Here is a 24,375-nt window from a genome sequence, read left to right as displayed (position 1 = left end):
CAGTAAAATGAAAGCAACCTTTTTATGGAAAACACAATAATTAGCCAGTATTCTAACCCATAGAGAAAGTTGCAACAAAGCAATCAACGTGCCCTTTAAAATTGCGCATGGCCATGCTGGATGTAGCCATCTGGGATGGCCACTTTCAGTATACAAAATGGACACTCCCAGAGCCTATAGGGAAATATGGACAATGCAAAGCAACAAGCAGACACAGAGCCTGAATGTATATTTGGAAGGCAGTTTGCAGACGGAATCGAAACTCTGGGTTGATTTACATATTGATGGCCCATCTCCGAGGAAAAAAGGACTAATGCTCAGGTATCCGATACGATCTCAGACATTCCGGCGCCACTACCCCAACCAAAAGACACAAACAAAGCAAGGCCAACGGCCACCTAGGACATGCCCAGCCATCAAGGCACCGCCCCTTTATTGGTTTAGATCGATGACAATGATCAAGAAGCTGCCCAATTAATTGGGACCAAGTTTAAGGCCTGCCTAGAAGCACGCAAAGCCCCTCCAAGTATAAGAAGGAACCCGCGCCAAAGGTTCGCTCTCTTGGATTCGGCTCTCAAGCGGAGAGACCCTTCCACCAGCATCACCAGAAGCAAGTAAGTTCAAGGTCAACGTTCGCTACCAGACGGACGACCTTAGCTGTACTCCTGTTACCTCTTCGAACCCAACAGCCTCAGATCCGAACAACGGCCATTGTTCCTCTGACCTAAGTGGGCACCCAAAGTTAAGTATAGGTGTTAGCGATAGAGATAGTTTAGCTTGTAGTATTATTGTGCATGAGTAAATCAGACTGTGTGTAAATAAATACCATTGACTTTGAACTAACTAACAGGTGTATTGGCTCTTTGATCGGTTTGAACCTTGTGGCGGTATAGAGAGATACCTGGCGACTCTGAAAGCATACTCATAATTAGGATTAAGAAAGGCGACCTTATTGTTTTTTTAAAAAAAAAAATGTTTATTCAAAAGTTCTCAATAATTTTTACAAAACACTCCAAAAAGGAAAGAAAATATACAAAAGAAAAGTAAAAAGGGCAATACGCCAACAAACAAAGCAACTTCATCCTCTAACCCTTAAACGATTTAACAAATTAAGAACAAAATGGGGCAAACGCCCCTTACATAAACCAAAACACGAAACCCCCCCCCCCCCTTCCTGGGTTGCTGCTGCTCTTGACCTCCACCTAACGTTCCGCGAGAAAGTCAAGGAACGGTTGCCACCGCCTGGAGAACCCCTGCACAGACCCTCGCAAGGCAAACTTTATCTTCTCCAACCTGAGAAACCCCGTCATGTCATTGATCCAAGCCTCCAAGCTTGGGGGCTTTGCATCCCTCCACATTAGTAAGATCCTTCTCCGGCCTCTTTCGGCTCCTGCACTCCCGGCTCGTCTGACACCCCAAATATTGCTATCCCCCAGCTTGGTTTTACCCGAGTATCCAAGACCTTGGACATCGCCTTTGCGAAGCTCCTCCAAAACCTTGCAAGCGCCGGACACGTCCAGAACATATGGGCGTGATTTACTGGACTCCCCGAACAACTCACACACCTGTCCTCTACCCCAAAAAACTTACACATCCTCGCCCCTGTCATATGCGCCCTGTGCACCACTTTAAACTCGGTCAGGCTGAGCCTGGCACAAGAGGAGGAGGAATTAACCCTGCCCAGGGAGTCAGCCCACAGGCCCTCATCCAGCTCCTCCACCGAGGCTTCCTCCGCCTCCTGCAGCTCCTCGTATATCGCCGAGACCTTACCCTTTCCGACCCACACGCCCGAAATCACCCTGTCCTGTATCCTCCGGGCAGGCAGCAGCGGGAATTCCCCTACCTGCCTCCTCACAAACCCCTAACCTGCATATACCTGAATGCATTTCCCAGGGGTAACACAAATATCTCCTCCAGCGCCCTCTGACTAGCAAAAGTCCCATCAATGAATAAGTTCCCCATCCTTTTAATTCCCGCCCGATGCCAACTTGGGAATCTGCCATCCATCCTGCCCGGTGCAAACCTATGGTTGTTCCGTAACGGGGACCAGATTGAGGCCCCCACCTCACCCCTGTGCCGTCTCCACTGCCCCCAGATGCTCAATGTCGCCGCCACCACCGGGCTTGTGATGTACCGCGTCGGCGGTAGCAGCAACGATGCCGTCACCAGTGCCCCCAGGCTAGTACCTACACATGACGCCACCTCTAGTCTTTTGCACGCCGCCCCCTCTCCCTCCATTACCCATTTCCGAATCATTGCCACATTAGCTGCCCAGTAATAGCTACACAAATTCGGAAGCGCCAGCACTCCGTTCCAAGAACAGTCTCTTAATCCTTGGGGTCTTACTTGCCCATACAAACCCCATAATGCTCTTTGCTCACTTGCTTGAAAAAGGCCTTGGGGATAGAATAGGCAGGCACTGGAACACGAACAAGAACCTAGGGACGACCGTCATCTTAACGGACTGCACCCTGCCCGCCAGGGGGAGTGGCAACACGTACTTAAAGTCCTCCTCCATCTGGTCCACCAACCGCGCCAAGTTGAGCTTATGCAGGACCTCCCAACACTTGGCCACCTAGGTACCCAAATACCGGAAACTCCTCTCCACCCTCGTGAGCGGCAGCTCCTCCAGCCTCTTCTCCTGAACCCTCGCATGCACCACAAAGAGCTCGCTCTTCCCAACATTGAGCTTGTATCCCGAGAAGTCTCCAAACTCCCTAAGGGTCTGCATGACCTCTGCCATCCCCTCCACTGGATCCGCGATATACAAAAGCAGGTCATCCGCATATAATGAGACCCGATGCTCCTCCCCTCCCCAGGCCAACCCTCTTCAATTTCCAGACTCCCTTAGTGCCATGGCCAGTGGCTCAATTGCCAGGGCAAACAGGGGGGAAAGGGGGCACCCCAGTCTCGTCCCATGGTACATCCTGAAGTACTTTGACCTCAGCCGATTTGTCGATACGCTCGGCACCGGGGCCTGGTACAACAATTTGACCCACCCTATGAACCCCTCCCCGAACCTGCCCAGCACTTCCCTCAGGTACTCCCACTCCACCTGATCAAAGGCCTTCTCCGCGTCGATTGCCGCCACCACTTCCGCCTCCCCCTCCGAGGGCATCATGATCACATTCAAGAGCCTCCGCACATTTGCATTCAATTGCCTGCCCCTCACAAACCCCGCCTGGTCCTCGTGTATCACTCCCGAGACACAATCCTCAATCCTAGTGGCCAGGACCTTCTCCAGCAACTTAGCGTCCACATTGAGGAGTAAAATCGACCTATACGAGCCACACTGCAGCGGGTCCTTGTCCCGCTTGAGGATAAGCGAGATCAATGCCCGAGACATCGTTGGGGGAAAAATCCCTTCTTCCTTCGCCTCGTTGAAGGTTCTCACCAGCAACGGACCCAACAGTTCCACAAACTTCCAATAGAACTCGACCGGGAACCCATCCGGCCCCGGGGCCTTGCCCGCCTGCATGCTCCCCAACCCCTTAACCAGCTCCTCCATCCCGAGCGGGGCCCCCAAACCTTCGACCTGTTCCTCCTCCACCCTCAGGAACCTCAATTGGTCCAGGAACCGCCGCATTCCGCCCCCCCCCCCCGCTCCCTCCCTCCGGGGGTTCTGATTTGTACAGGTTCCTGCAGAAATCCCGAAAGACCTTATTTATTTTGGCTGGACTCCGCACCGTGTTCCCCCCTCTGTCCCTGATTCCTCCAATTTCCATAACCGCCTCCTTCCTACGTAGCTGATGCGCCAGCATCCGACTCGCCTTCTCCCCATACCCGTATGCTTCCCCCTGCACCTTCCTCCACTGGGTCTCAGCTTTCCCTGTAGTCAGCAAGTCAAACTCAGTTTGGAGGCTCCGGCGCTCCTTCAGCAGCCCCTCTGCAGGGGATTCCGCGTTATCTCCTATCCACCGTCAGTATCTCCCCCACCAATCTCTCCCTCTCCATCCTCTCCCTCTTTTCCCTGTGAGCCCTGATTGAGATTAGCTCTCCCCTGACCACCGCCTTCAGCACCTCCCAGACCATACTCACCGGTACCTCTCTATTATCATTGGCCTCGATGTACCTTTGAATGCACCCTCGGACCCGCCCACAGACCTCCTCGTCCGCCAGCAGTCCCACATCCATGCGCCACAGCGGGCGCCGACCCCTCTCCTCACTCAACTCCAGCTCCACCAAGTGGGGGGCGTGGTCCGAAATCACTATGGCCGAGTACTCCGTCCCCTCCACTCTTGGGACCAACGCCCTACTCATCACAAAGAAGTCTATCCATGAATAGGCCTTGTGCACATGGGAAAAGGAGAACTCTCTCGCCGCTGGCCTGGCAAACCTCCACGGGTCCACTGCCCCCATCTGATCCATAAAACCCCTCAGAACATTGGCCGCAGCTGGCCTCCTGCCCGACCTCGATCTAGATCGATCCAGTGCAGGGTCCGGTACCGTATTGAAGTCCCCCCCATTATCAGGTTCCCTGCCTCCAGATCCGGGATCCGGCTCAGCATGCGCTTCATGAACCCTGCATCGTCCCAATTCGGGGCATATACATTCACCAGCAACACCCAGGCCCCCTGCAGCCTACCACTCACCATCACTTAACGGCCCCCTTTATCCGCCACAATGCTCACCGCCTCGAAAGTCACCCGCTTGCTCACCAGGATTGCGACCCCCCCTGATCTTCACATCCAGCCCATAGTGAAAGACCTGCCCCACCCATCCCTTCCTCAGCCTGATCTGATCCGCCATCTTCAGGTGCGTCTCCTGCAACATAGCGACGTCTGCCTTCAGTCCCTTTAAGTGCGCAAACACCCGGGCCCTCTTGACCGGCCCATTCAGGCCTCTCACGTTCCACGTGATCAGCCGGATCGGAAGACTCGCCATCTTCTTTCTTAGGCCAGCCATGTGCCCATGCCTCCCGCACTCTCCAGCCCCCCAAACCGGGGGCCCCCCACCCCGACTCTCCCTCTTGCCTCCAGCTCCCCCTCAGTCAGTACAGCAGCAACCTAGAACTCGCGCACCCCCCCTCCCCGGCCAGGCAATTACCTAGCCCCCCTGCACCCCCGTAAGTCAGCTGACTCCTGCTGACCCCGGCAGCTCCCGCCTCTGCCGACGATCTCCCGATTGAATTCCCCCTCGAAGTCTCCCCCCCCCACCCCCCCACACACACACACACAAACCTGTGCGAGCTCCCGTCCGGTATTGCCCCCCGCATCGGGCCATGCCCCCCCCCTTTTGAGTGGGAAAAAGCCCGCGTTCCCTGCCTGGGCCGGTCCCGCCCCCTGTGCCTCTCCCCGATCCCCAAAGACCCAGGCGGCCCCAACTCCCCCCATCAAACGTGGGGAACAGCCCCTCCCAAATCAATACACATACCCAGAAAGCACACACATCAAATCAAATCGCCCCTTCCCACTCCCCAGCATCCCATCCCCATAACCTGCCGCAAACCACTAATTCGAGTCCAGTTTTTCATTTTGGATGAAGGTCCACGCCTCATCCGGCGTATCAAAATAGTGGTATCGGCCCTGATGTGTGACCCACATCCTCGCTGGCCCCGACATCCGACCCCTCCACGCCTTCAGGGAGACCGAGAACCCACAGATTCTTCCTCCTTGATCTGCTTTCCAGGTCCTCGAACTTCTCCTGCCATTTTTTGTGCAGCACCTCGTGCGCCTCCACTTTCACCGCCAGGCCCAGGATCTCATCCTCGTTATCAGAGGCTTTCTGCTGCACCTCCTTAATCGCCGTCCCCTGCGCCCTCTGGGTCTCCACCAGCCTCTCAATCGACGCCTTCATAGGGGCCAACATCTCCGCCTTCAACTCCGCAAAGCAGCTTTTCAGAAACTCCTGCTGCTCCCAGGACCACTGAGCCCACGCTGCCTGGTCTCCACCCGCCGCCATCTTGCTTTTCCGCACCCGCTCTCCTCTCTTTTCCAGTGCCGCTTTTTTGACCGCTCCGCTCCTGGTCCACTCCATACAGTGCTGGGGGAACCTCACTGCTGCCTTCCCACACCGGGAATCGTCGTCCAAGTGCCGCTGGGGCTCCTTAAAAGGGCCCAAAAGTCCGTTCACGGCGGGAGCTGCCGAACGTGCGACCTACCCAGGCATGGCCGCAACCGGATGCCGAAAGGCGACCTTATTAACCACCATATTTATAGCTAGTAAACAGACCAACATGGGAACAAAAATCACAACAACCGGCAACCATTTAAAACATGTGGATCTTGTTTTGTATTGTATGTTTTATCTGTCTTGCCGTACTTTGCAAGCCAGTGCAGTGGGGGATTGCAGGATCCATGATTTTTCATTAGTTCTACTGAGGCAATGGGCAGCACGGTGGCGCACTGGTTAGCACTTCTGCCTCACTGCGCCAAGGTCCCAGGTTCAATCCCGGCTCTGGGTCACTGTCCGTGCGGAGTTTGCACATTCTCTCCGTGTTTGCGTGCCTTTCACCCCCACAAGCCAAAGATGTGCAGGGTAGATGGATTGGCCAGGCTAAATTGCCCCTTGATTTGAAACGGTGAATGGGGTACTCTAAAAAATTTTTTAAAGTTCTACTGAGGCAGTAGTAAAGAACAGTTGCAATGTTAATCAGGTCCTGTGCCTGCTTGAATGCGGATTCATCTTGAAATGTACCAGGACCAAAAACATAAACTGGCAATGAGGGTGAGATCCAAGTCCTTGAGATGATCCTCATCAATTTTATCCATAACCATGATGTTATCACGGTGGCAGCAAACTCTCAGGCAAGCCACTCAGGATCCGGTTCACTGCTCTGATGCAGGGCGGAGGCTGACGTCATTCCATAATGCAGACTGCAATATCTGTACAATTCCTTGCTGTGATAACATCATAGTCTTAGGACTTCTCAGCAATGTGCATTTGCGAGAAGGCCAGGGATAGGCCTATTCTGTGGAATTTTGAAGCACACCACATGCTATGACTTGAGCACCTCCAGTATTCCTACTAGCAGTACAGCAACTGCACACTTACTTTGATCTGCTGAAACCAACAAAAACACGACAAGTTGTGGTTGGCACTGCTGCCTCACAGCGTCAGGGACCCGGGTTCAATTCCTGCCATGGGTGGCTGACTGTGTGGAGTTTGCATGTCCTCCCTGTGTCTGTATGGATTTCCTCAGTTGCTCCGGTTTCCTTCCACATTCCAAAGATATGCAGGTTGGATAGATTGGCCATGTTAAATTGCCCCTTAGTGTGAAAAAGGTTAAGTGGAGTAAGTGGATTACGGGAATAGGGTGGGGGCGTGGACCTGGGTGGTGTGCTATTTCGGAGGGTCGGTGCAGACCTGATGGGCCAAATGGTTTATGTCTGCACTGTAGTGATTCTATGATTCTAAGATGAACAGCACAACCAAGTGGGGAGAAGAGCACAAAGATCAACGTCAAGAATTTTCCATCCATCAACCAGGCCAGGAAAAAAGTCTTCAATCCAGGGAAGAGGATATTATTCAGCACGTAGCACTGGGTTAACAATAACTTTGAAATCCAACAGGTGCATATGGAGCTGTTTCTTGAGCGCTGGAATGACGCGTGTTAGGGACAGGTACCCGAACCAGATGCTCCAGGTCAGCTTCGACTTTTGGTTGTATAGCATAAAGAACGGTTTTGGCCTTCAGAAGTTCAGTTCGAGTTAGCATTGACATTCAATTTCATGGTAATTCCCTATATGCTTCCCAAATCTCCTTTGAAAACAACACCAAGTTTTTGTACGGCAGCTGTCGGACCAGTTTCTTCTGTTCCAATGCTATGCACGTCCGCCCAGTTTAAGCAGATCTTCTCTAGCCATGACTATCCAACCAAGAAAGGGCAGTTGCCTTCACCACAAAGTGGTAGCTTAGCAGACCACTTAGTTCCACATTAACTTCCATTTTGCCCATCATAGGTACAGATTCCCCAGTATATGTTATCAGAACAATTTTTGCAGGTTATCAAGGGAAGATGTTTGTGAGCTTTTCCTTACAGCATCTGGAAACAGAGATATTGCTCCCCTGTATCCAATCCCATTATGTTTGTCTTCCAGAAGTGGTGTCACTCAATAGCCCTGTGAACTGCTTAGAACTGACAAGATGTGGCGGGTTCCTTCTTCTTCGGACTCAGTGTCACTGTGGTCCACCCATTCTTGCTGTACGCCGTGCAGATTCTTCTTCTTGCTATGTCAGACTGCAGATAGCTTTTTTCCTGGTTTGTGTTTTGGATTCAGTGTTTCTTCTTTGTTTTTACACCAAAGCTCAATGTGTCCCTTTCTGCCACACTGACGACATTCAAGGTCCCTGCACCAACATTCAGGTGGATCGTGGCCAGGCTTTCCACAATGGTAACATTCTTGGTTGCTGGCTATCTTGTGTGCATGCTCAGCTGTTATGTTAGGCAGTCGGTTTACACATTCACCTGCTGTGCTCCTTTTGCAGCCAGCTCTATGGAGACTGTAATATCTGTGGCTTTCTGCAGGGTGAGGATAGCCTGTCAGAAGGCACTTCTGGATTGATTCACTACTAAGGCCACCGATCAACCTGTAATGGAGGTTATCATTCAGTACTTCATTGAATTCACAATTTCAGTGAGCTTTTTAAGTACTGCAACATTTTGTCGCAATTGTTTCTCCCTTTTGGTTTCCTATGTGAAACCGAATTCTTTCTGCCTCAGGGGAAAAATGTGTCTCCAAGAGTTTCACAACGTCCTATATGATTGCGTGCCAGGTTGCCAGGCAACACCAAACTTCTTAATACGGCAAAGGTTTTCGGTCCCATCACACTCAAGTTGCCATCTTTCTATCATTTCTAATTTCATTTGCAAGGACAAAACTCAAAACGTTCAGTATAGGAGCTGCATTGTTCAACAATCTTATCAAAATGTCCCATTGGTTTGTTAAGTGTGGCCGTTTCAGCTTTTCTTTTCCCTTTGTCAGTTGCTTTGTTACCGTTTTAAATGTATTGCCACTTTAAGAGCAGTTACTGATTTCTTCACTTCAAGCTGTCACTGCAGCTGTCGGCTTTCTCTGCTGCGAGTGCTTGGCTTCCTGAGTTTTGGCAAGCTCGCTGAAATGAAATGAAAATGAAAATTGCTTATTGTCACAAGTAGGCTTCAAATGAAGTTACTGTGAAAAGTGCCTAGTCGCCACATTCCGGCGCCTGTTCAGGGAGGCTGTTACGGGAATTGAACCGTGCTACTGGCCTGCCTTGGTCTGCTTTCAAAGCCAGCGATTTAACCCTGTGCTAAACAGCCCCTGGCAACATGGCTACTCGGTTTTAAAAAGTTTAAAACCCTTCTTTGTTGCTCGTTAAGCACAGACACAATCTGGGTTTCTTATGGGCGATTCGAGAGGTTTTTTTCCCTTTGGCCTCCGGGACTTTCACTCTGTATCTTTCCCGCACTTGGGGGAGCCCTGGTGGGCTCACGGTCCAATTGGGACCCATTTGTATTTTAAAATCAGGAACTCCTTTTTATTAGCTTTTCTTTTTGAGTATTGCAGCTTGTTTTTAACTTAAAGCAACAGTGCTTCTGATTGATTACTGTTTTCCGTTAAATCTTCGAACAGCTGCAATTCTCCACCCCCCTGCCCTCCCGCACTATATTCCATACTTCTCTTTTATTTTCAAAGTCAGCATGTTTCTTTTTGTTCCAAATGCTGCAGGTCCCTGTATTTAACTGGCAACCTTTCTTTTTGCAATGCAGTACAAATCCAACATGTGATTCAGGTGAAAAATAAAGTTTCCGTACTTCGGTTTAACTTTTCCAGTGGCATTACGCTAAGGTCCATCGTCCTTGTTGGCAGTTTGTTTTGTTATTGGTCAGAGAACACCTCCATCACTTCAGTCCAAATGAAAGCGGCCACTCGAGTGGGCCCAACAATGTCCCAAAGTCATGGACCTTGTGATGGATGGCATCATTTTCCCAGACCTCCACACGTACCTTCATCCTTATGCCCTCAAGAGGATGGAGTTATCAGTCCCTCAGGATGTTTACTTTGGGATTATCGGTTATTATTCTCCGAACATTGAGGAAAACTGTGTTGGACAAATTCAGAAGTGCCTGCATGAAAGAGATTGCCAGGAACTACTTCCAGTGGCCTGGCCTGGACCAAGACAGCATAGTCAAGTCAAAATCTTGTACTTCATGTCAAAATGTGAGAACCATTCCTCAACTGGCACCCCTCCATCCATGAGATTGGTCAACAAACCCTTGGCCGTGTATCCACGTCAATTTTGTTGCTCATGTTGAAGGAACAACGTTCTTGGTGGCTGTGGATGGTCATTCCAAACAGTCGGTTTTGGCAATATTCTCTATTACAGCTGAGAGTACAATTCAAAGGTTAAGACAAATGTTCATGTCATTACGGGTTACCAGAACGACTTGTGACAGACAATGGACCTCAATTTGTCTCACAAGAGTTTGAGAATATATTGAGGGGTAGCGGTATTCACCACATCATCTTTGCACCATCCACCAATGAATTACCAGAGGTATTTGTTCAAACCATTGAACACACTTTAAGGTAGTCGCAAGGACATTCCTCTATTCAAAACACATTTCTGCTGACACACCGAAACATGCCACATGCTATGACAAAAACATTGCCAGCATTCCTATCAATGAGATGGTAACTATGCACTTGCTTTGATTTGTTAAAATCAATAAAAACACAAGAAGTTGTGTAAGATCAACACTACGACCAAGTGGAGAGAAGAGCACAAAGATCAAAGCAAAACATTTTCTATTCGGGCAAGAGGTTCTTTCTAGCTTACAATTATACCACTGGAGCTAAATGGGTTCTGGTACTGTGATTGCTCAGACAGGACCCGTTTCGTACACAGTGTAAACGGCAAATCATCTCATCTGGTGGACACAAGTTGACTAGACGTCAGGTCAAACTCCACCTCAGGATACACCTCTAAAGAAGAGCCTTATGTCACAAGCACTTCCAGTGAGCCATCTCCAAGTAAAGAATGTCGACTGAAGTTCAAGTTGTCTCACCTTCAACAGCATTAAATAAAACTTCAAATTCAGCTACAAGTCCTAAATTATTAGTCTCCAATGAACATTATTCTATGAATGCACCAGAAGACTCCCATTACCCACATCAGCAGTGCAGACCTCCTGAGCATCTGAATTATAGTTAAGGTGAACCCACTTTTTGAGGCAGTCTACCCTCTTTCCCAAATTCAGAAAATGTTTTATCAAACCAACATTTCCAATCAAGAGGGAACAATATGTTCTGTATTGTATGATAAGTCTAGCTTGTTGTACTTGTTTTCTTATTAGTCTGACTGTAACAGCAACAAAGGACAGTTGCAATGTTAATCACTTCCTGTGTCTACTTGCGTACTGATTGATCCTGAAAGGTACCAGGACTAAAAACACAACAGATCCCATTCTGACAAAAAAACCCTTTCAATATCAACTGTTGAGGATTAGGAACACAAAGTAATTTTCTGTTTTCTTTGTAATATGATTTATCTAATTCAGCAAAGCAGAAACTGCCCTGATGGCTGGGGAATACACATCCATTCTGCTTCCTCATAAAATCTAGCTGTGAGATACTGTAGAATTGCAGGTCTTCAATCAACTCTTGTAACTGGCACACCATGGCTCGACATTCACCTTTTAAAAAGTTCCTTTGATCCATCTTTTGCCCCACTCTCCAAAGTAGTTTGAACCATTTCCTGTCTTCAAAGTGCTATACAATACAAGTTGTTGTTTGTAATAGATTTAACTGATGAGCAAAACATTCACTGAAAATAGGGGGAGAAATGAAAAATTGGCATTTAATATTCTGTGGTGTATAAGTAGAATGAAAGCATGTCAAAAACCCAGTGGTTTCCAGAGGGGAAAATACCACCAACATGACTAACTCTCAATGCTTCAGAGCTATCTGGTGGGCACCATCTTGTGGCTTACTGAGAAACATCCACCATCACTTGGCTTCAATCTTGTGTATTTTCTCCAGTCTTCTTTTTCCTTTCTGTAGTCTGAGTTCACATCTTAATATTTAACTGCTTTTATTTCATTTTCTACTGATTTTTCAACGGCCCATTGCAAATTTCCCCACCTTCAGTTCATTTCTCTTTGTACACTAGTATGTAGAACACAAGCAACCAAAACAAAGAGTACAAGTAAATGGAAAATTAATCTTCTTTTGGATCAAAACTTCCAATCAGCTCCAACTTTAAGAAAATTGCTGTTAACTTTGTCGTGTTATGTACTCTGGGATAACACAGGCTGCAACTGGATGCAGCTTTAACCAAAAGATACTCCAGACCTTGAAGTTAGTTCAATCTGATTTGTTGAACCAGTAGCAGTTCTCGGAGTTTGACTCTCTGCTAACCTAAGTGTGGTTACTCTGTCTGACTGGACCAGACTAGCTCTTAGCCACGTGCTGGAGGTGTGATACAGTAAATACACCCTGACTCACTCTGTAGATGTTCATCAGTGGAAAGAGGCGAAGTGTGAGTGCCTCGTGCCTTTTATAGTGAGGTACCACCCGAGTGTCCTGCCTGCTCATTGGTCATGTCCTGTTCTCTGTGTTCATTAGCTGTACATCATTATCTGCATGTCTGCATATCATGACATCTTCCCTTTTTTTTAAAAAAAATGTTTTGTTGGCATATGAGAACATACTTACATGTGGTGGCATATATTAACATATTTACAAGCGGTGGCATATGTGAATGTACTTACATGTGAAGACAGCTGTCTAATGTGAGAAAACAGAACATAGCAAACAAAACAAATGTTCATAAGTCCAGTCTCTGGGGCTTGCGTCTGATCCTTTTCGATCGCCGGAGGTGGTGGTGGGGACGATGGCGCCTTGACAGGCGGGGTGGAAGCCTGACTGGGGGCCTAGTAGTTCGAGGTATCAGTAGGTGGCAAAACAACGGACGGAAGCGGAGAAGAAAGCGGTTGCGGGCAGGCAACTTTGCGCAGTGCCCGTCTGTTTCGTCGCACAACAGAACCATCAGCCATACGTACAACATACGAGTGGGGCGCAGCCTGTCGAACAACGAAAGCTGGAGCAGGCCAGCCACCATCCGGTATCTTGATCCTGACAGTGTCTGCCGGGGATAACACGGGCAAATCGGTGGATGAGCATCATAGCCCTGCTTTTGCTGGTTTCGGAGCTGCTGCACCTTCTGCAGCACTGGGAGGTGATCCAGGTTGGGCAAGTGTATGGCTGGAAGCGTCGTCCGGAGGTCCCTGTTCATCACGAGTTGAGCCGGCGACACGCCAGTGGACAGTGGGGTCACCCTGTACGCAAGCAGCGTGAGGTAGATGTCAGAAGCAGAATCTGTGGCCTTGCAGATGAGCTGTTTCACAATGTGCACCCCTTTTTCAACCTTCCCATTGGACTGCGGATAGTGTGGGCTGGAAGTGACATGTTTGAAATGGTATGACTTGGCAAAAATAGACCACTCGTGGCTGTTAAAGCACGTGCCATTGTCACTCATGACAGCGAGTGGGATACCATGCCTGGAGAACGTCTCCTTACAGGCCTTGATGACAGTCCGAGATGTGAGGTCTGAGAGCTTCACGACTTCAGGGTAATTGGAGAAATAGTCAATAATCAACGCATAGTCGCAACCATTCGCACGAAACAGGTCGATGCCAACCTTGGACCACGGGGAGGTCTCGATTTCATGCTGCTGGAGCGTCTCCTTGCTCTGCACTGGCTGGAAGCGTTGACAGGTTGCACAGTTGAGGACCTTGTTCGAGATGTCCTGGCTAATACCGGGCCAGTAGACAGCCTGCCTGGCTCTGCACCTGCACTTCTCAACGCCCAGGTGTCCCTCATGGATTTGGCGGAGCACCACACTCTGGAGACTGAGTGGAATGACAATCCGGTCCAGCTTGAGGAGGATACCATCAATCACCGTCAGGTCGTCCTTTACCTTGTAAAATTGAGGGCACTGCCCTTTCTGCCAGCCATTGGCGAGGTGGTGCATGACACGCTACAAGTGGGGGTCTTTGGCTGTCTCCTCGCGGATACGAACCACCTTCTCATCAGACGCTGGGGAGGGTGCTAGTACACAGCTGCACCTGTGATTCAATCTGCCGGATTATTTCCAGCGGTTCACTAGGCAATGTGATGTTGCGGGACAATGCATCAGCGATGATGAGTTCCTTGCCAGGCGTGTACACAAAGTCAAAGTCGTACCTTCTGAGTTTGAGGAGGATGCGCTGCAACCGAGGCATCATGCCGTTCAGGTCCTTGTGGATAATGTGGACCAGAGGCCTATGATCCGTCTCGACAGTGAATGTCGGCAGGCATTTCATGAACGTGAAACTTGAGAATGCCAGTGAGAAGACCCAGGCATTCCTTCTCTATTTGCGCATACCTTGTTTCGGTGGGCGTCATGGCCCTCGATGCGTAGGCTACCGGTGCCCAGGATGAAGTGTCATCGCGTTGAAGGAGCACCGCACCGATGCCATCCTGGCTTGCATCTGTCGAGATCTTTGTCTCCCTGTCTGGGTCGAAAAATGCCAAGGCGGGTGCAGTGGTGAGCTGGCTTTCAGCTCCAACCACTCTGCCTGATGTGCTGCCTTCCAGTCAAAGGCAGTGGACTTGTTCACCAGGTTTCATAGGGCCGTGGTGTGCGAGGCCAGATTTGGGATGAACTTGCCCAGAAAATTGACCATGCCGAGGAAGTGCAACACCGCCTTCTTGTCTTCAGGGACCTTCATGGCTTTGATGGCCTTGACCTTGTCTGTGTATGGGCGCATGCCCTGCTGCGATCTGATCACCTAGGGATTTGAGTGTCGCCATGCCAAAGCAACATTTGGACCTGTTCAGCTTCAGGCCATTGGCATGGACACGGCGGAATACTTGCTGGAGACAGGAAACGTGCTCTTCAGGGATCGTGGACCACATGATGATGTCATCCACATACCCCGAACCCCTTCAATGCCCTCCATCATCTGCTCCATGATACGATGGAAGATCTCTGATGCTGAGACAATGCCAAACGGCATGGGATTATAGCAGTATCTGCCAAACGGTGTGCTGAAGGTGCAGAGCCTTCTGCTGGGCTCATCCAGCTGGATTTACCAAAATCCATGTGCGCATCTAGCTTGGTGAAAAAACGTGCGTGTGCCATCTCACTTGTAAGTTCCTCCCACTTCAGGATGGGGTAGCGTTCACGCATTATATTCTTATTGAGATCCTTGGGATCAATGCAGATGCGCAGGTCTCCCGAAGGCTTTCTAACACATACCATCGAGCTGACCCACCCAGTCAGTCGGTTCGGTTACCTTGGAAATGGTGCCCTGTTGAAGATCCTGGAGCTGTGCCTTCAGGTGCTCCCTCAGCGGACCCGGCATGGTGCGTGGACCACTGGCTTGGCATTAGGTCGTAGCAGAATCTTGTATCGATGTGGCAGCGTGCCCATCATATCGAACGCATCCGGATATTGAGCGAGAATGTCGTCAATGCCGGCCTGAAGGTCCACATTGGAGGATGTTGTTGTGCAAACCTGCTACACGAGGTTCAGCTGCTTGCAGGCCTGCACGCCAAGTAGGGATGCCCTGTGAGCTTGACAATTTCAAAACGTAACCTTGCATGGGTGCTCCGGTTGGAGACGAGTAGATGGCAGGATCCCAGTTCCGTGATGGCATTTCCGTTGCAGTCCAGGAGCCTACAGGCTGTTGGAAGGACCTTGGAGGGGCTTCTTGATGCGTTTGAAGTCTGCCTGCGAGAGGAGGTTGACAGAAGCACCTGTGTCCAGCTTAAACTGGATGGAGCAGTAGTTGACCTGCATCACCGCACGCCATTCGTCCGCAGAATCCACAGCGAGGAAGGATTGAATTTGTGATGAGTTGGATGTGGCATATTCACATTTGGTAATGATGCCCACACAGTCGGCGGAGTCCAAGCATTTTTCCTCTGGATCCGTTGTGCTGCCAGGATCAGAATCCTCTAATCGTTGTTGCACACTCTGAACGAGCGTCGTCGGAATTGGAAGCGCCTGCCACTAACGGGTGGTGCAGACCTACACAAGGCTGCATAGTGTCCAGGCTTCCCGCAGTTTAAACATCGCCTGCCTCTTGCAGGGCAGTGTTTCTTTAAGTGGGCATTGCTGCAGTTCAAGCACGTCATGACGTCAGCGTCCTGGCGCTCCGCACGTCGTCGCACATGCATAGTGCGGGTGTCGGCCACTTTGTTATCCCGTTTGCATCGCGCATGCGTGGGGCCCCGGGAAAAGCACGCGAAATGGCCACTTTCATCGATGCTGAGGCGCTGCATCCGGGAGATGACCTGCACACACTCTGCCTCTTGGGAGGCAAGTTTCTCATTTTCAGCCGATTTGTACTGGACATAGCGATTTTTGGCATGCTCATGCACTGTGCATGTTTCAATCGCGACTGGCAGGGTCATATGCGTGATTTTCAGTAGCTGCTCTCTCAGAGGATCAGAGTGAACTCCAAAATCAATTTGGTTTCTGATCATGGAGTCAGTAATATCACCAAAGTTGCAAGACAGCGCTAGCAGGCGGAGGTTAGTTAAGAAGGAGTTGAAAGATTCATCTTTACCTTGTAGACGTTGTTTGAATATGTAGCGCTCGAAGATTTCATTGGTGTCCACTTCACAGTGACTCAAACTTGTCCAGGATGGTCTGAAACTTTGTCTTGTCCTGGCATTCGGTGAAGTGAGAAGAGTTGAAGAGTTTGATGACTTGATCACCCGCTGGTGAGAGGAGAAGCGCGATCTTCCTTGCATCAGACGCACCCATGAGGTCTGAAGCATCGATGTACAGCAGAAATGTTTGCTTGAATTTTTGCTTGGGCACTGAGATTGCCGGAGGTCCTGAGCTGGTGAGGAGCCTGAATCTTCTCCATGGTGCCGGGATACATTCGCTGGTCGTCATGGCACGGACTGAGGTAAACCACCTAGATTAAGCAGTCTCCTGGTAGCATGTCTTGTTATGTACTCTGGGATAACACAGGCTGCAACTGGATGCTGCTTTAACCAAAAGATACTCCAGACCTTGAAGTTAGTTCAATCTGATTTATTGAACCAGTAGCACAGTTCTCTGAGTTCGACTCTCGGCTAACCTAAGTGTGGTTACTCTGTTTGACTGAACCAAACTAGCTCTTAGCCACGTGCTGGAGGTGTGATACTGTAAATACACCCTGACTCACACTGTAGATGTTCATCAGTGGAAAGAGGCGGAGTGTGAGTGCCTCTTGCCTTTTCTAGTGAGATACCACCCGAGTGTCCTGCTGCTCATTGGTCATGTCCTGTTCTCTGTGTTCATTAGCTGCCTGCCTGTGCCTGTCTGTATATCATTATCTGCATGTCTGCATATCATGACAAACTTCAGTTATGTTCTTCTGTAATCCAGATAATATATATAGTTGTAACCTGGTGCAATAATTGCTGGAAGGCTACAACATTTGTGGATTGGGAAGTAGAGGTATAGAGACAACCAGGAGGACAAAAGATCAATGGTTGGATTTGCATGGATTTTGTTAACTGTATTCACATCACTTACACGCCAGGCAACTACCTTCAATCACCATAAACCACACATTTCTCAATTTTAATTTTATGAATTGAATGCAGTGAAACAAATCAGAAATGGCAAAGCAACATAGCACCAAGAAACTTTCTTAGGTCAAACGCAGTGCCGTAAAATAGTTTTATAAGGTCCATAATTTCCCAGCAGCTAAAAGCCCAGGTTTCGCAATTGTAAGGACATTAAAACTGTCAGCATTACTCTGTGAAACTGACAGCAACGAGTTTGCACCCCTGCAGTTTAATACAGATGCAGTCAGTGATTTCCTTGCTCTTCCACAGGGTGTACTACAGTACCACAAAGAAATCAATTAGAATCAGTGAATTGACTTGAACATTCAATTTGTGCCATTATTCTCATTTCAAAGCCCTTGGAAAAGTTACACCTTGTTCAGTGAAGGCAATCCAAAGAATATTGAAGATTTTTACGGAGTTTAACGATGGAAGAATCATGGTGTATGGATGAAATGCAAGAACCTCAGGCCTAATAACTTTGAGCAACCCAAATTTCATTTCTTAATTTGGGTGAGAGGAGAGATTGTGTTTATGCAAGGGTGTTCCTTTCATGAGACATTTCATGCAAAGTTTCCTCTCCTGATATTTAAAACAAAAGACTGGAGATGAACCAGTGGCAAGTTTTGAAATTTTAAAAATCATTTCACAATCAGTATCAGTTTGCAAAACTTATCATTTCATGCTGTAACACAAGAGAATTTGGGGTTTATTTTAAATACAGAAACATTTGTAATTTAATATGCAACAATACTGTTTCTGTCTACAATACCTCTGAGTATCTCTTGAATTTTCTTTTCTCGGACCCAAGATTTCATTGATTCCTGAAGTTTTTGATTATCCTGGACAATGGGATTCTGACTGTCAGAATCTTCCTGAAGAGAGAAGTGGAAAGTTGATAGGTGAGAAAAAATACCAAAATCGATTTAAAAGGTTTGAACAACCATAGATATGTCAGTATTCTGCTAATCCATACTATGGTTCACAATGTCATGTAAGCGAGTTTAAATTGTAATGAAGTTTTTAAAGACACCATGCAACTCAGAGAGCTGTTGCTCTTCACTTATTAACAGCATGACTTCAACAATATTTCTTGCACTTTTGCATACTTTCCTGACTATTCTGGTCTTTGGTTCTATTGTCACATCTGGTTTGAATCATTGGGTTGCATTTTACTGGTTCTTTGGGGATGGATTCAGAAGCAGAAAGGCGAGCAAAATGGCATGGGTTTGAATAACTAATGCCTTCCCGGCACTATGCCATTTTATCAACAAAAGGAAAGGTGGCAGATGGCCTGATCATTTGAAGCCCAATGAGCCACTTAAGTCACCTGCCTCCAGTTGCATGTAGCCCTCCACCGCATGGGGAACTGGCAGGTAGTGGTCCCCCTGTATGTTCCTGGGAAGGTGTGGAGGGGGTGGGGGTGGAGGAGAGAGAGAGAGAGAGAGAGACAGAAACAGAGACAGAGAGAGATCGAGAGAGAGACGCAGCAATCCCCTTCCCTCACTGGGACCATGGACTGGCCCGATTGTCCCCAATTTCACTTACCAGTTTTGAGGGTGGATGTACAGGCAAATCCTGTTTTTTACGGAATGGGACGGGGCCAAGTTCATTCTGTAAAAAAGGATTTTCCTTAAAACCATTATTATTCGTCCTGGATGGATCAGCAGGCCCCAGCCTCTCATTCTGGTGCATGGATGGGGCAAATTGGCAAATTATAATCTCACTGGAGATACACGAGGAAACACCTTTCCTTTTGTTGATAAAATGGCAGTGTCGGGAAGGCATTGGTTACGCAATCCCATGCCTTCCTAACGGATCTCCATCTTTCCCCTAAACCCCGAAACAATAAAAAGAGAAATTAACTGTAACTGAAAGGGGGGGGGGAGGGTGGATCTCAGAACAAGATCAAGACTCAATGTCACTGGTTGTAGAACCTGCACCCTCCATTGCTGCTGCCTCCCCAGACCAGACTATAGCCCTCTCCCTGGAAGTCGTACTGCCGAGGACCGTAGCGGTGGCATCCCACGGTTTCAGCCTCATTACATAAAAACCTCCGGGCACGTCAGGGGTGCACCAGAGGTGACGAACGGAAAATCCCTCGCACTGAGAAAACGTCAGCAGGCAGCAGCTACGTTCTTGGAAAGAGCTACCCAATTAGTCCCAGTATGCTGCTCTTTCCCCATTGATCAGTAATTTTGTTTCCCTTCAAGTACTTATTCAATTGTCTTTTCAAAGTTACTGCTAAATCTGTTTCCACTATCCTTTCAAACAGTGCATTCCAACTCGCTCAGTAATTTTCTTCCCCTCATGTCGCACCTGGTTGTTTTGCAATGACCTTAAATCTGTGTTCCCTGATTACTGACCTTCTGCCACTGGAAACTTAATTTCTCCTCATTTACTTTACAAAAACCCTTCAAGACTTTGAACATGTATTAAAGACCCCTTTGACCTTCTCTGCTCCAAGGGAAACATTTGTTGCTTCTTTAGTCTCTCCATTCGAGTAAATCTCCTCTACACTCTCTCCAAGGCCTTGAAATTCTTCTTACGGTATGGTGGCCAGAATTGGCCACAATATCCCAGATGGGGGCAGTCATAATATGCACCCATGCACATCATGAGGTACAAACAGGCAGTGACAGACTCCCAGGTTAGCCAATCAACATACAGGACAGAACACAACCAATCACCAGGCAGAACACCAGAGACGGATTTCCCACTATAAAGCACACGAGGCATCAGCACTCCGCCTCTTTCCACTGGTGACAACTGTAGTGACAGTCAGGATGTATATATCAGTCAGCACCTTCTACACGTGGATCAGAGCTAGCCTAGTCTAGTAAGTTAGAGTTAGTACACTTAGAGTAGTAGAGTGTCAACCCACAGCCAGCTGTGTGCATTGTTACAGAAGTTCAATAAATCGCATTGAACCAACACCTACGTTTGGTGTATGCTTTACAGTTCATCTGCATCCTGCTGCAGTCCGTGTTACCCCAGGGTGAATAACACGACATGATACCAGGAGTCTACTTCGTCGAAGTAATTTACCTTGAATAATTCAGTGATGACTAACAAGTGCCTTCCAGTGGCATGGAGAAGATCCAGACCCCTCCACAGCTCCGGATCTCCAGAAATCTCGGCGCCAACTGGCGGGTCTTCAAGCAGAAATTCAGTCTATACATTGAGGCCTCGGGCCTCGAGGATGCGTCCGATGCCAGAAAAATTGTGCTGCTCCTATCGACTGCGATGGACCAGGCCATCCAAATCTTCAATTCGCTCACTTTTGCCGACGCCGAGAACAAGACCAACTTCCAGACCGTGTTAGCCAAATTCGACAGTCACTGTGAAGTCGAAACGAACGGGAGCTTTGAGCGCTATGTCTTCCAGCAATGCCTTCAGGGTAAGGATGAGCCTTTCCAAACCTTTCTAACTCATCTCCACATATTAGCGCAATCCTGCAACTAGTGACACCGCTGATTCCCTCATCAGGGATCAGATCGTGTTTGGGGTCCACTCCGACACCTTGCGGGAGCAGCTCCTTAAAATAAAAAACATGACCCTGCCTGTAGACGTGTAAAGTGCATGAACAGGCAAAAAAAATCGCTACTCCCGCCTTAAATCGGCAGAACATGCCCAACTTGCCTCCCACGAGGCAGTGTGTGTCCAGGCCATCACCCGAATGCGGCGCCTTAGCATCGATGAAGGCGGCCATTTTGCGCGCTTTTCCCGGGGTCCCACGCATGCGCACCACGGACTGGAGAACGAAGCGGCCGAAGACCACACTGCGCAGGTGCGAGCGGCGGCTGACCGCACTGCGCATGTGCGGCGACGCACGGAGCGTGACGACGTCAACGTCATGACGTGCCCGAACTGCGGCACCATCCACTTAAAGCGGCGATATTTAAATTGTGGGAATTATGCAGCCTTGTGCAGGTCTGCGCCTCCGATCGTGGGCCAGCGATCCCAGTTCCAACGCAAACCCGTTCGAAGTGTGCAGCAAGGGCTGCTGGATTCAGAACCTGGTAACACCACGGATCCAGAGGACGACTGCCTGGAGTCCCCATATTGTGTGGGCATCATTACCACGTTTGACAAGACCTCCTCAAATTCAGCAACACGCCTACCCATCCTCAACGTGGATTCTGCGGACGAATGGCGTGCTGTCGTACAAATCAACCAATGCAGCATCCGGTTCAAGCTGGACACTGGTGCTTCAGCCAATCTCATATCTCAAGCAGATCTTGCTCGCATCCAAAGGCAGCCAAAAATTCTTCCACCGGCCTGCCAGCTGCTTGATTATAATGGCAATGCCATTACGGCGTTAGGGTCTTGTTACCTGCATGTCTCCAACAAGGCCATCAAAGCCACACTGCGATTCGAAATTGTCAAGCCTGACAAGGCTTCCCTGTTTGATGCCCATGCATGCAAGCTACTCAATCTTGTCCAGCGTGTACATGCCATGTCCTCTGCCAATATGAATCTTCAGGCTGACATTGACAAAATCCTGTCACAATACCCGGATGTGTTCAGTGGGATGGGCACGCTGCTGTACCGCGACAAAATCTTACTCAGGCCTGATGCCACGCCTGTGAACCATGCACCACGCCGGGTGCCGGCTCCTCTGAAGGACCGTTTAAAGGCGCAGCTGCAGGAGCTCCAAGACCAGGGTATAATCTCTAAAGTGACGGAACCGACTGACTGGGTCAGCTCGATGGTCTGTGTGAAGAAGCCCTCTGGAGAACTACGCATATGTATAGATCCCAAGGATCTTAACCGAAACATAATGTGGGAACACTACCTTATCCCGAAGTGGGAGAAGCTAACCAGTGAGATGGCACATGCCAAATTCTTCACAAAGCTAGATGCATCGCGTGGCTTCTGGCAGATACAACTGGACGAGTCCAGCAGGAAGCTCTGCACGTTTAATACCTTTCGGAAAGTACTGTTACAACCGCATGCCTTTTGGGATTGTTTCAGCCTCTGAAATCTTTCACAGGATCATGGAACAGATGCTGGAGGGCATTGAAGGTGTGCGGGTTTATGTTGATGACGTCATTATATGGTCCACGACTCCAGAGGAACACATATCTCGTCTCCAACAAGTCTTTAGACGCATACATGCCAACGGCCTCAAGTTGAACAAGGCCAAATGCTCCTTTGGCATGTCATCAATCAAATTCTTGGGTGATCAAATATCCCAACAGGGTGTGCAGCCGGACTCGGACAAAGTCAAGTCATCAACACCATGAAGATCCTGGAAGACAAAAAGGCGGTACTCCGCTTCCTGGGTATGGTTAACTTCTTGGTAAAGTTCATTCCCAACCTCGCATCACACACCACGGCTCTCAGGCATCCGGTGAAGAAGTCCACTGCCTTTTTGTGGCTACCCACACATCAAGCAGAGTGGCTCGAATTAAAGGCAAAGCTCACCACTGCTCCGGTACTAGCGTTTTTTGACCCAGAGCGTGAGACAAAAATCTCCACGGACGCCAGCCAGGACGGCATTGGTGCGGTGCTCCTCCAGAAGGATGACTCCTCGTCCTGGGCTCCAGTGGCCTATGCGTCCAGGGCCATGACTCCCACTGAGCAGAGGTATGCTCAGATAGAGAAAGAGTGCCTGGGCCTCCTCACCGGTATTGTAAAGTTCCATGATTACGTCTACGGTCTACCAACCTTCACAGTAGAGACTGACCACAGACCCCTAGTCCATTTCATTCACAAGGACGTGAATGACATGACGCCCAGGCTTCAGCACATTCTCCTTCGACTCCGCAGGTATGATTTCGAATTGGTTTACCCACCGGGCAAGGAGCTAATCATTGCTGATGCCCTGTCTCGCGCCATCACCTCGCCCTGTGAACAGGTCGACTTCATCCGCCAAATTAAGGCACAGGTGCAACTGTATGCCAGCAACCTCCCGGCCTCAGACGAACAAGTCATCAACATTCGAGAAGAGACCGCCAGGGACCCTCTTCTGCAGCGGGCCATACATCACCTTGCAAATGGTTGGCAGAAAGGGCAATGCCCCCAGTTCTTTAATGTCAAGGATGACCTAACAGTTGTCGAGGGGATCCTCCTCAAGCTGGATCGTATCGTTATTCCTCGCAGCCTCCAGAGATTAGTGCTCAAACAGATCCACGAGGGACACCTCGGTATAGAGAAATGCAGGCACAGGGCCCGGCAGGCTGTCTATTGGCCTGGCATCAACGAGGACATATCCAACATGGTCCTCACTTGTGCGACTTGCCAGCGTTTCCAGCCTGTTCAGCCCAAAGAAACACTCCAGCAACACGAGATCGTTACCTCTGCGTGGTCTAAGGTGGGAATCGCCCTTTTTCACGCCAATTGGCGTGACTACGTGCTTATAATTGACTACTTCTCGAGTTACCCCGAAGTTGTGAAACTGTCCGACCTCACATCAAAGACTGTCATCAAGACCTGCAAGGAGACATTTGCCAGGCATGGTATTCCGCTCACGGTCATGAGCGACAATGGTCCCTGCTTCTACAGCCAAGAGTGGTCCAACTGCGCGAAGCTATACCAGTTCAAGCACATTACCTCGAGCCCGCAATCAAACGGGAAGGTCGAAAAAGGGGTCCATATCGTGAAGCAACTGCTCTGCATGGCTGCGCACTCAGCTTCTGACTTTAACCTTGCGCTCCTGGCGTACAGGGGAACCCCTCTGTCCACCGGTATGTCTTCGGCACAACTCCTTATGAATCGTGACCTGCGGACGACTGATCCGGCCATTCATTTACCTGACCTGGATCACCTCCCAGTGCTGCAAAAGGTGTAGCAATTCAGAAACCGGCAAAAGCTGACATACGATGCTCATGCT

General features: G+C 49.2%; 1 protein-coding gene across 2 annotated transcripts in view; it reads right to left on the bottom strand.

Moving 5' to 3' along the window:
- kdm3b (lysine (K)-specific demethylase 3B) overlaps nucleotides 1–24,375 on the bottom strand; it is a 215,795-nt gene that overhangs the window by 127,106 nt on the left and 64,314 nt on the right. For both annotated transcript variants that reach the window (XM_072512004.1, XM_072512005.1), the window contains exon 4: nucleotides 18,310–18,412. In XM_072512004.1, coding sequence (XP_072368105.1) covers nucleotides 18,310–18,412 — 103 coding nt within the window. The remainder of the gene's footprint in view (nucleotides 1–18,309; nucleotides 18,413–24,375) is intronic.

Source organism: Scyliorhinus torazame, chromosome 7 (assembly GCF_047496885.1).
Source record: "Scyliorhinus torazame isolate Kashiwa2021f chromosome 7, sScyTor2.1, whole genome shotgun sequence".
NCBI classification, from domain to species: Eukaryota; Metazoa; Chordata; class Chondrichthyes; order Carcharhiniformes; family Scyliorhinidae; genus Scyliorhinus; species Scyliorhinus torazame.
This window is presented reverse-complemented; position numbering and strand designations above follow the sequence as displayed.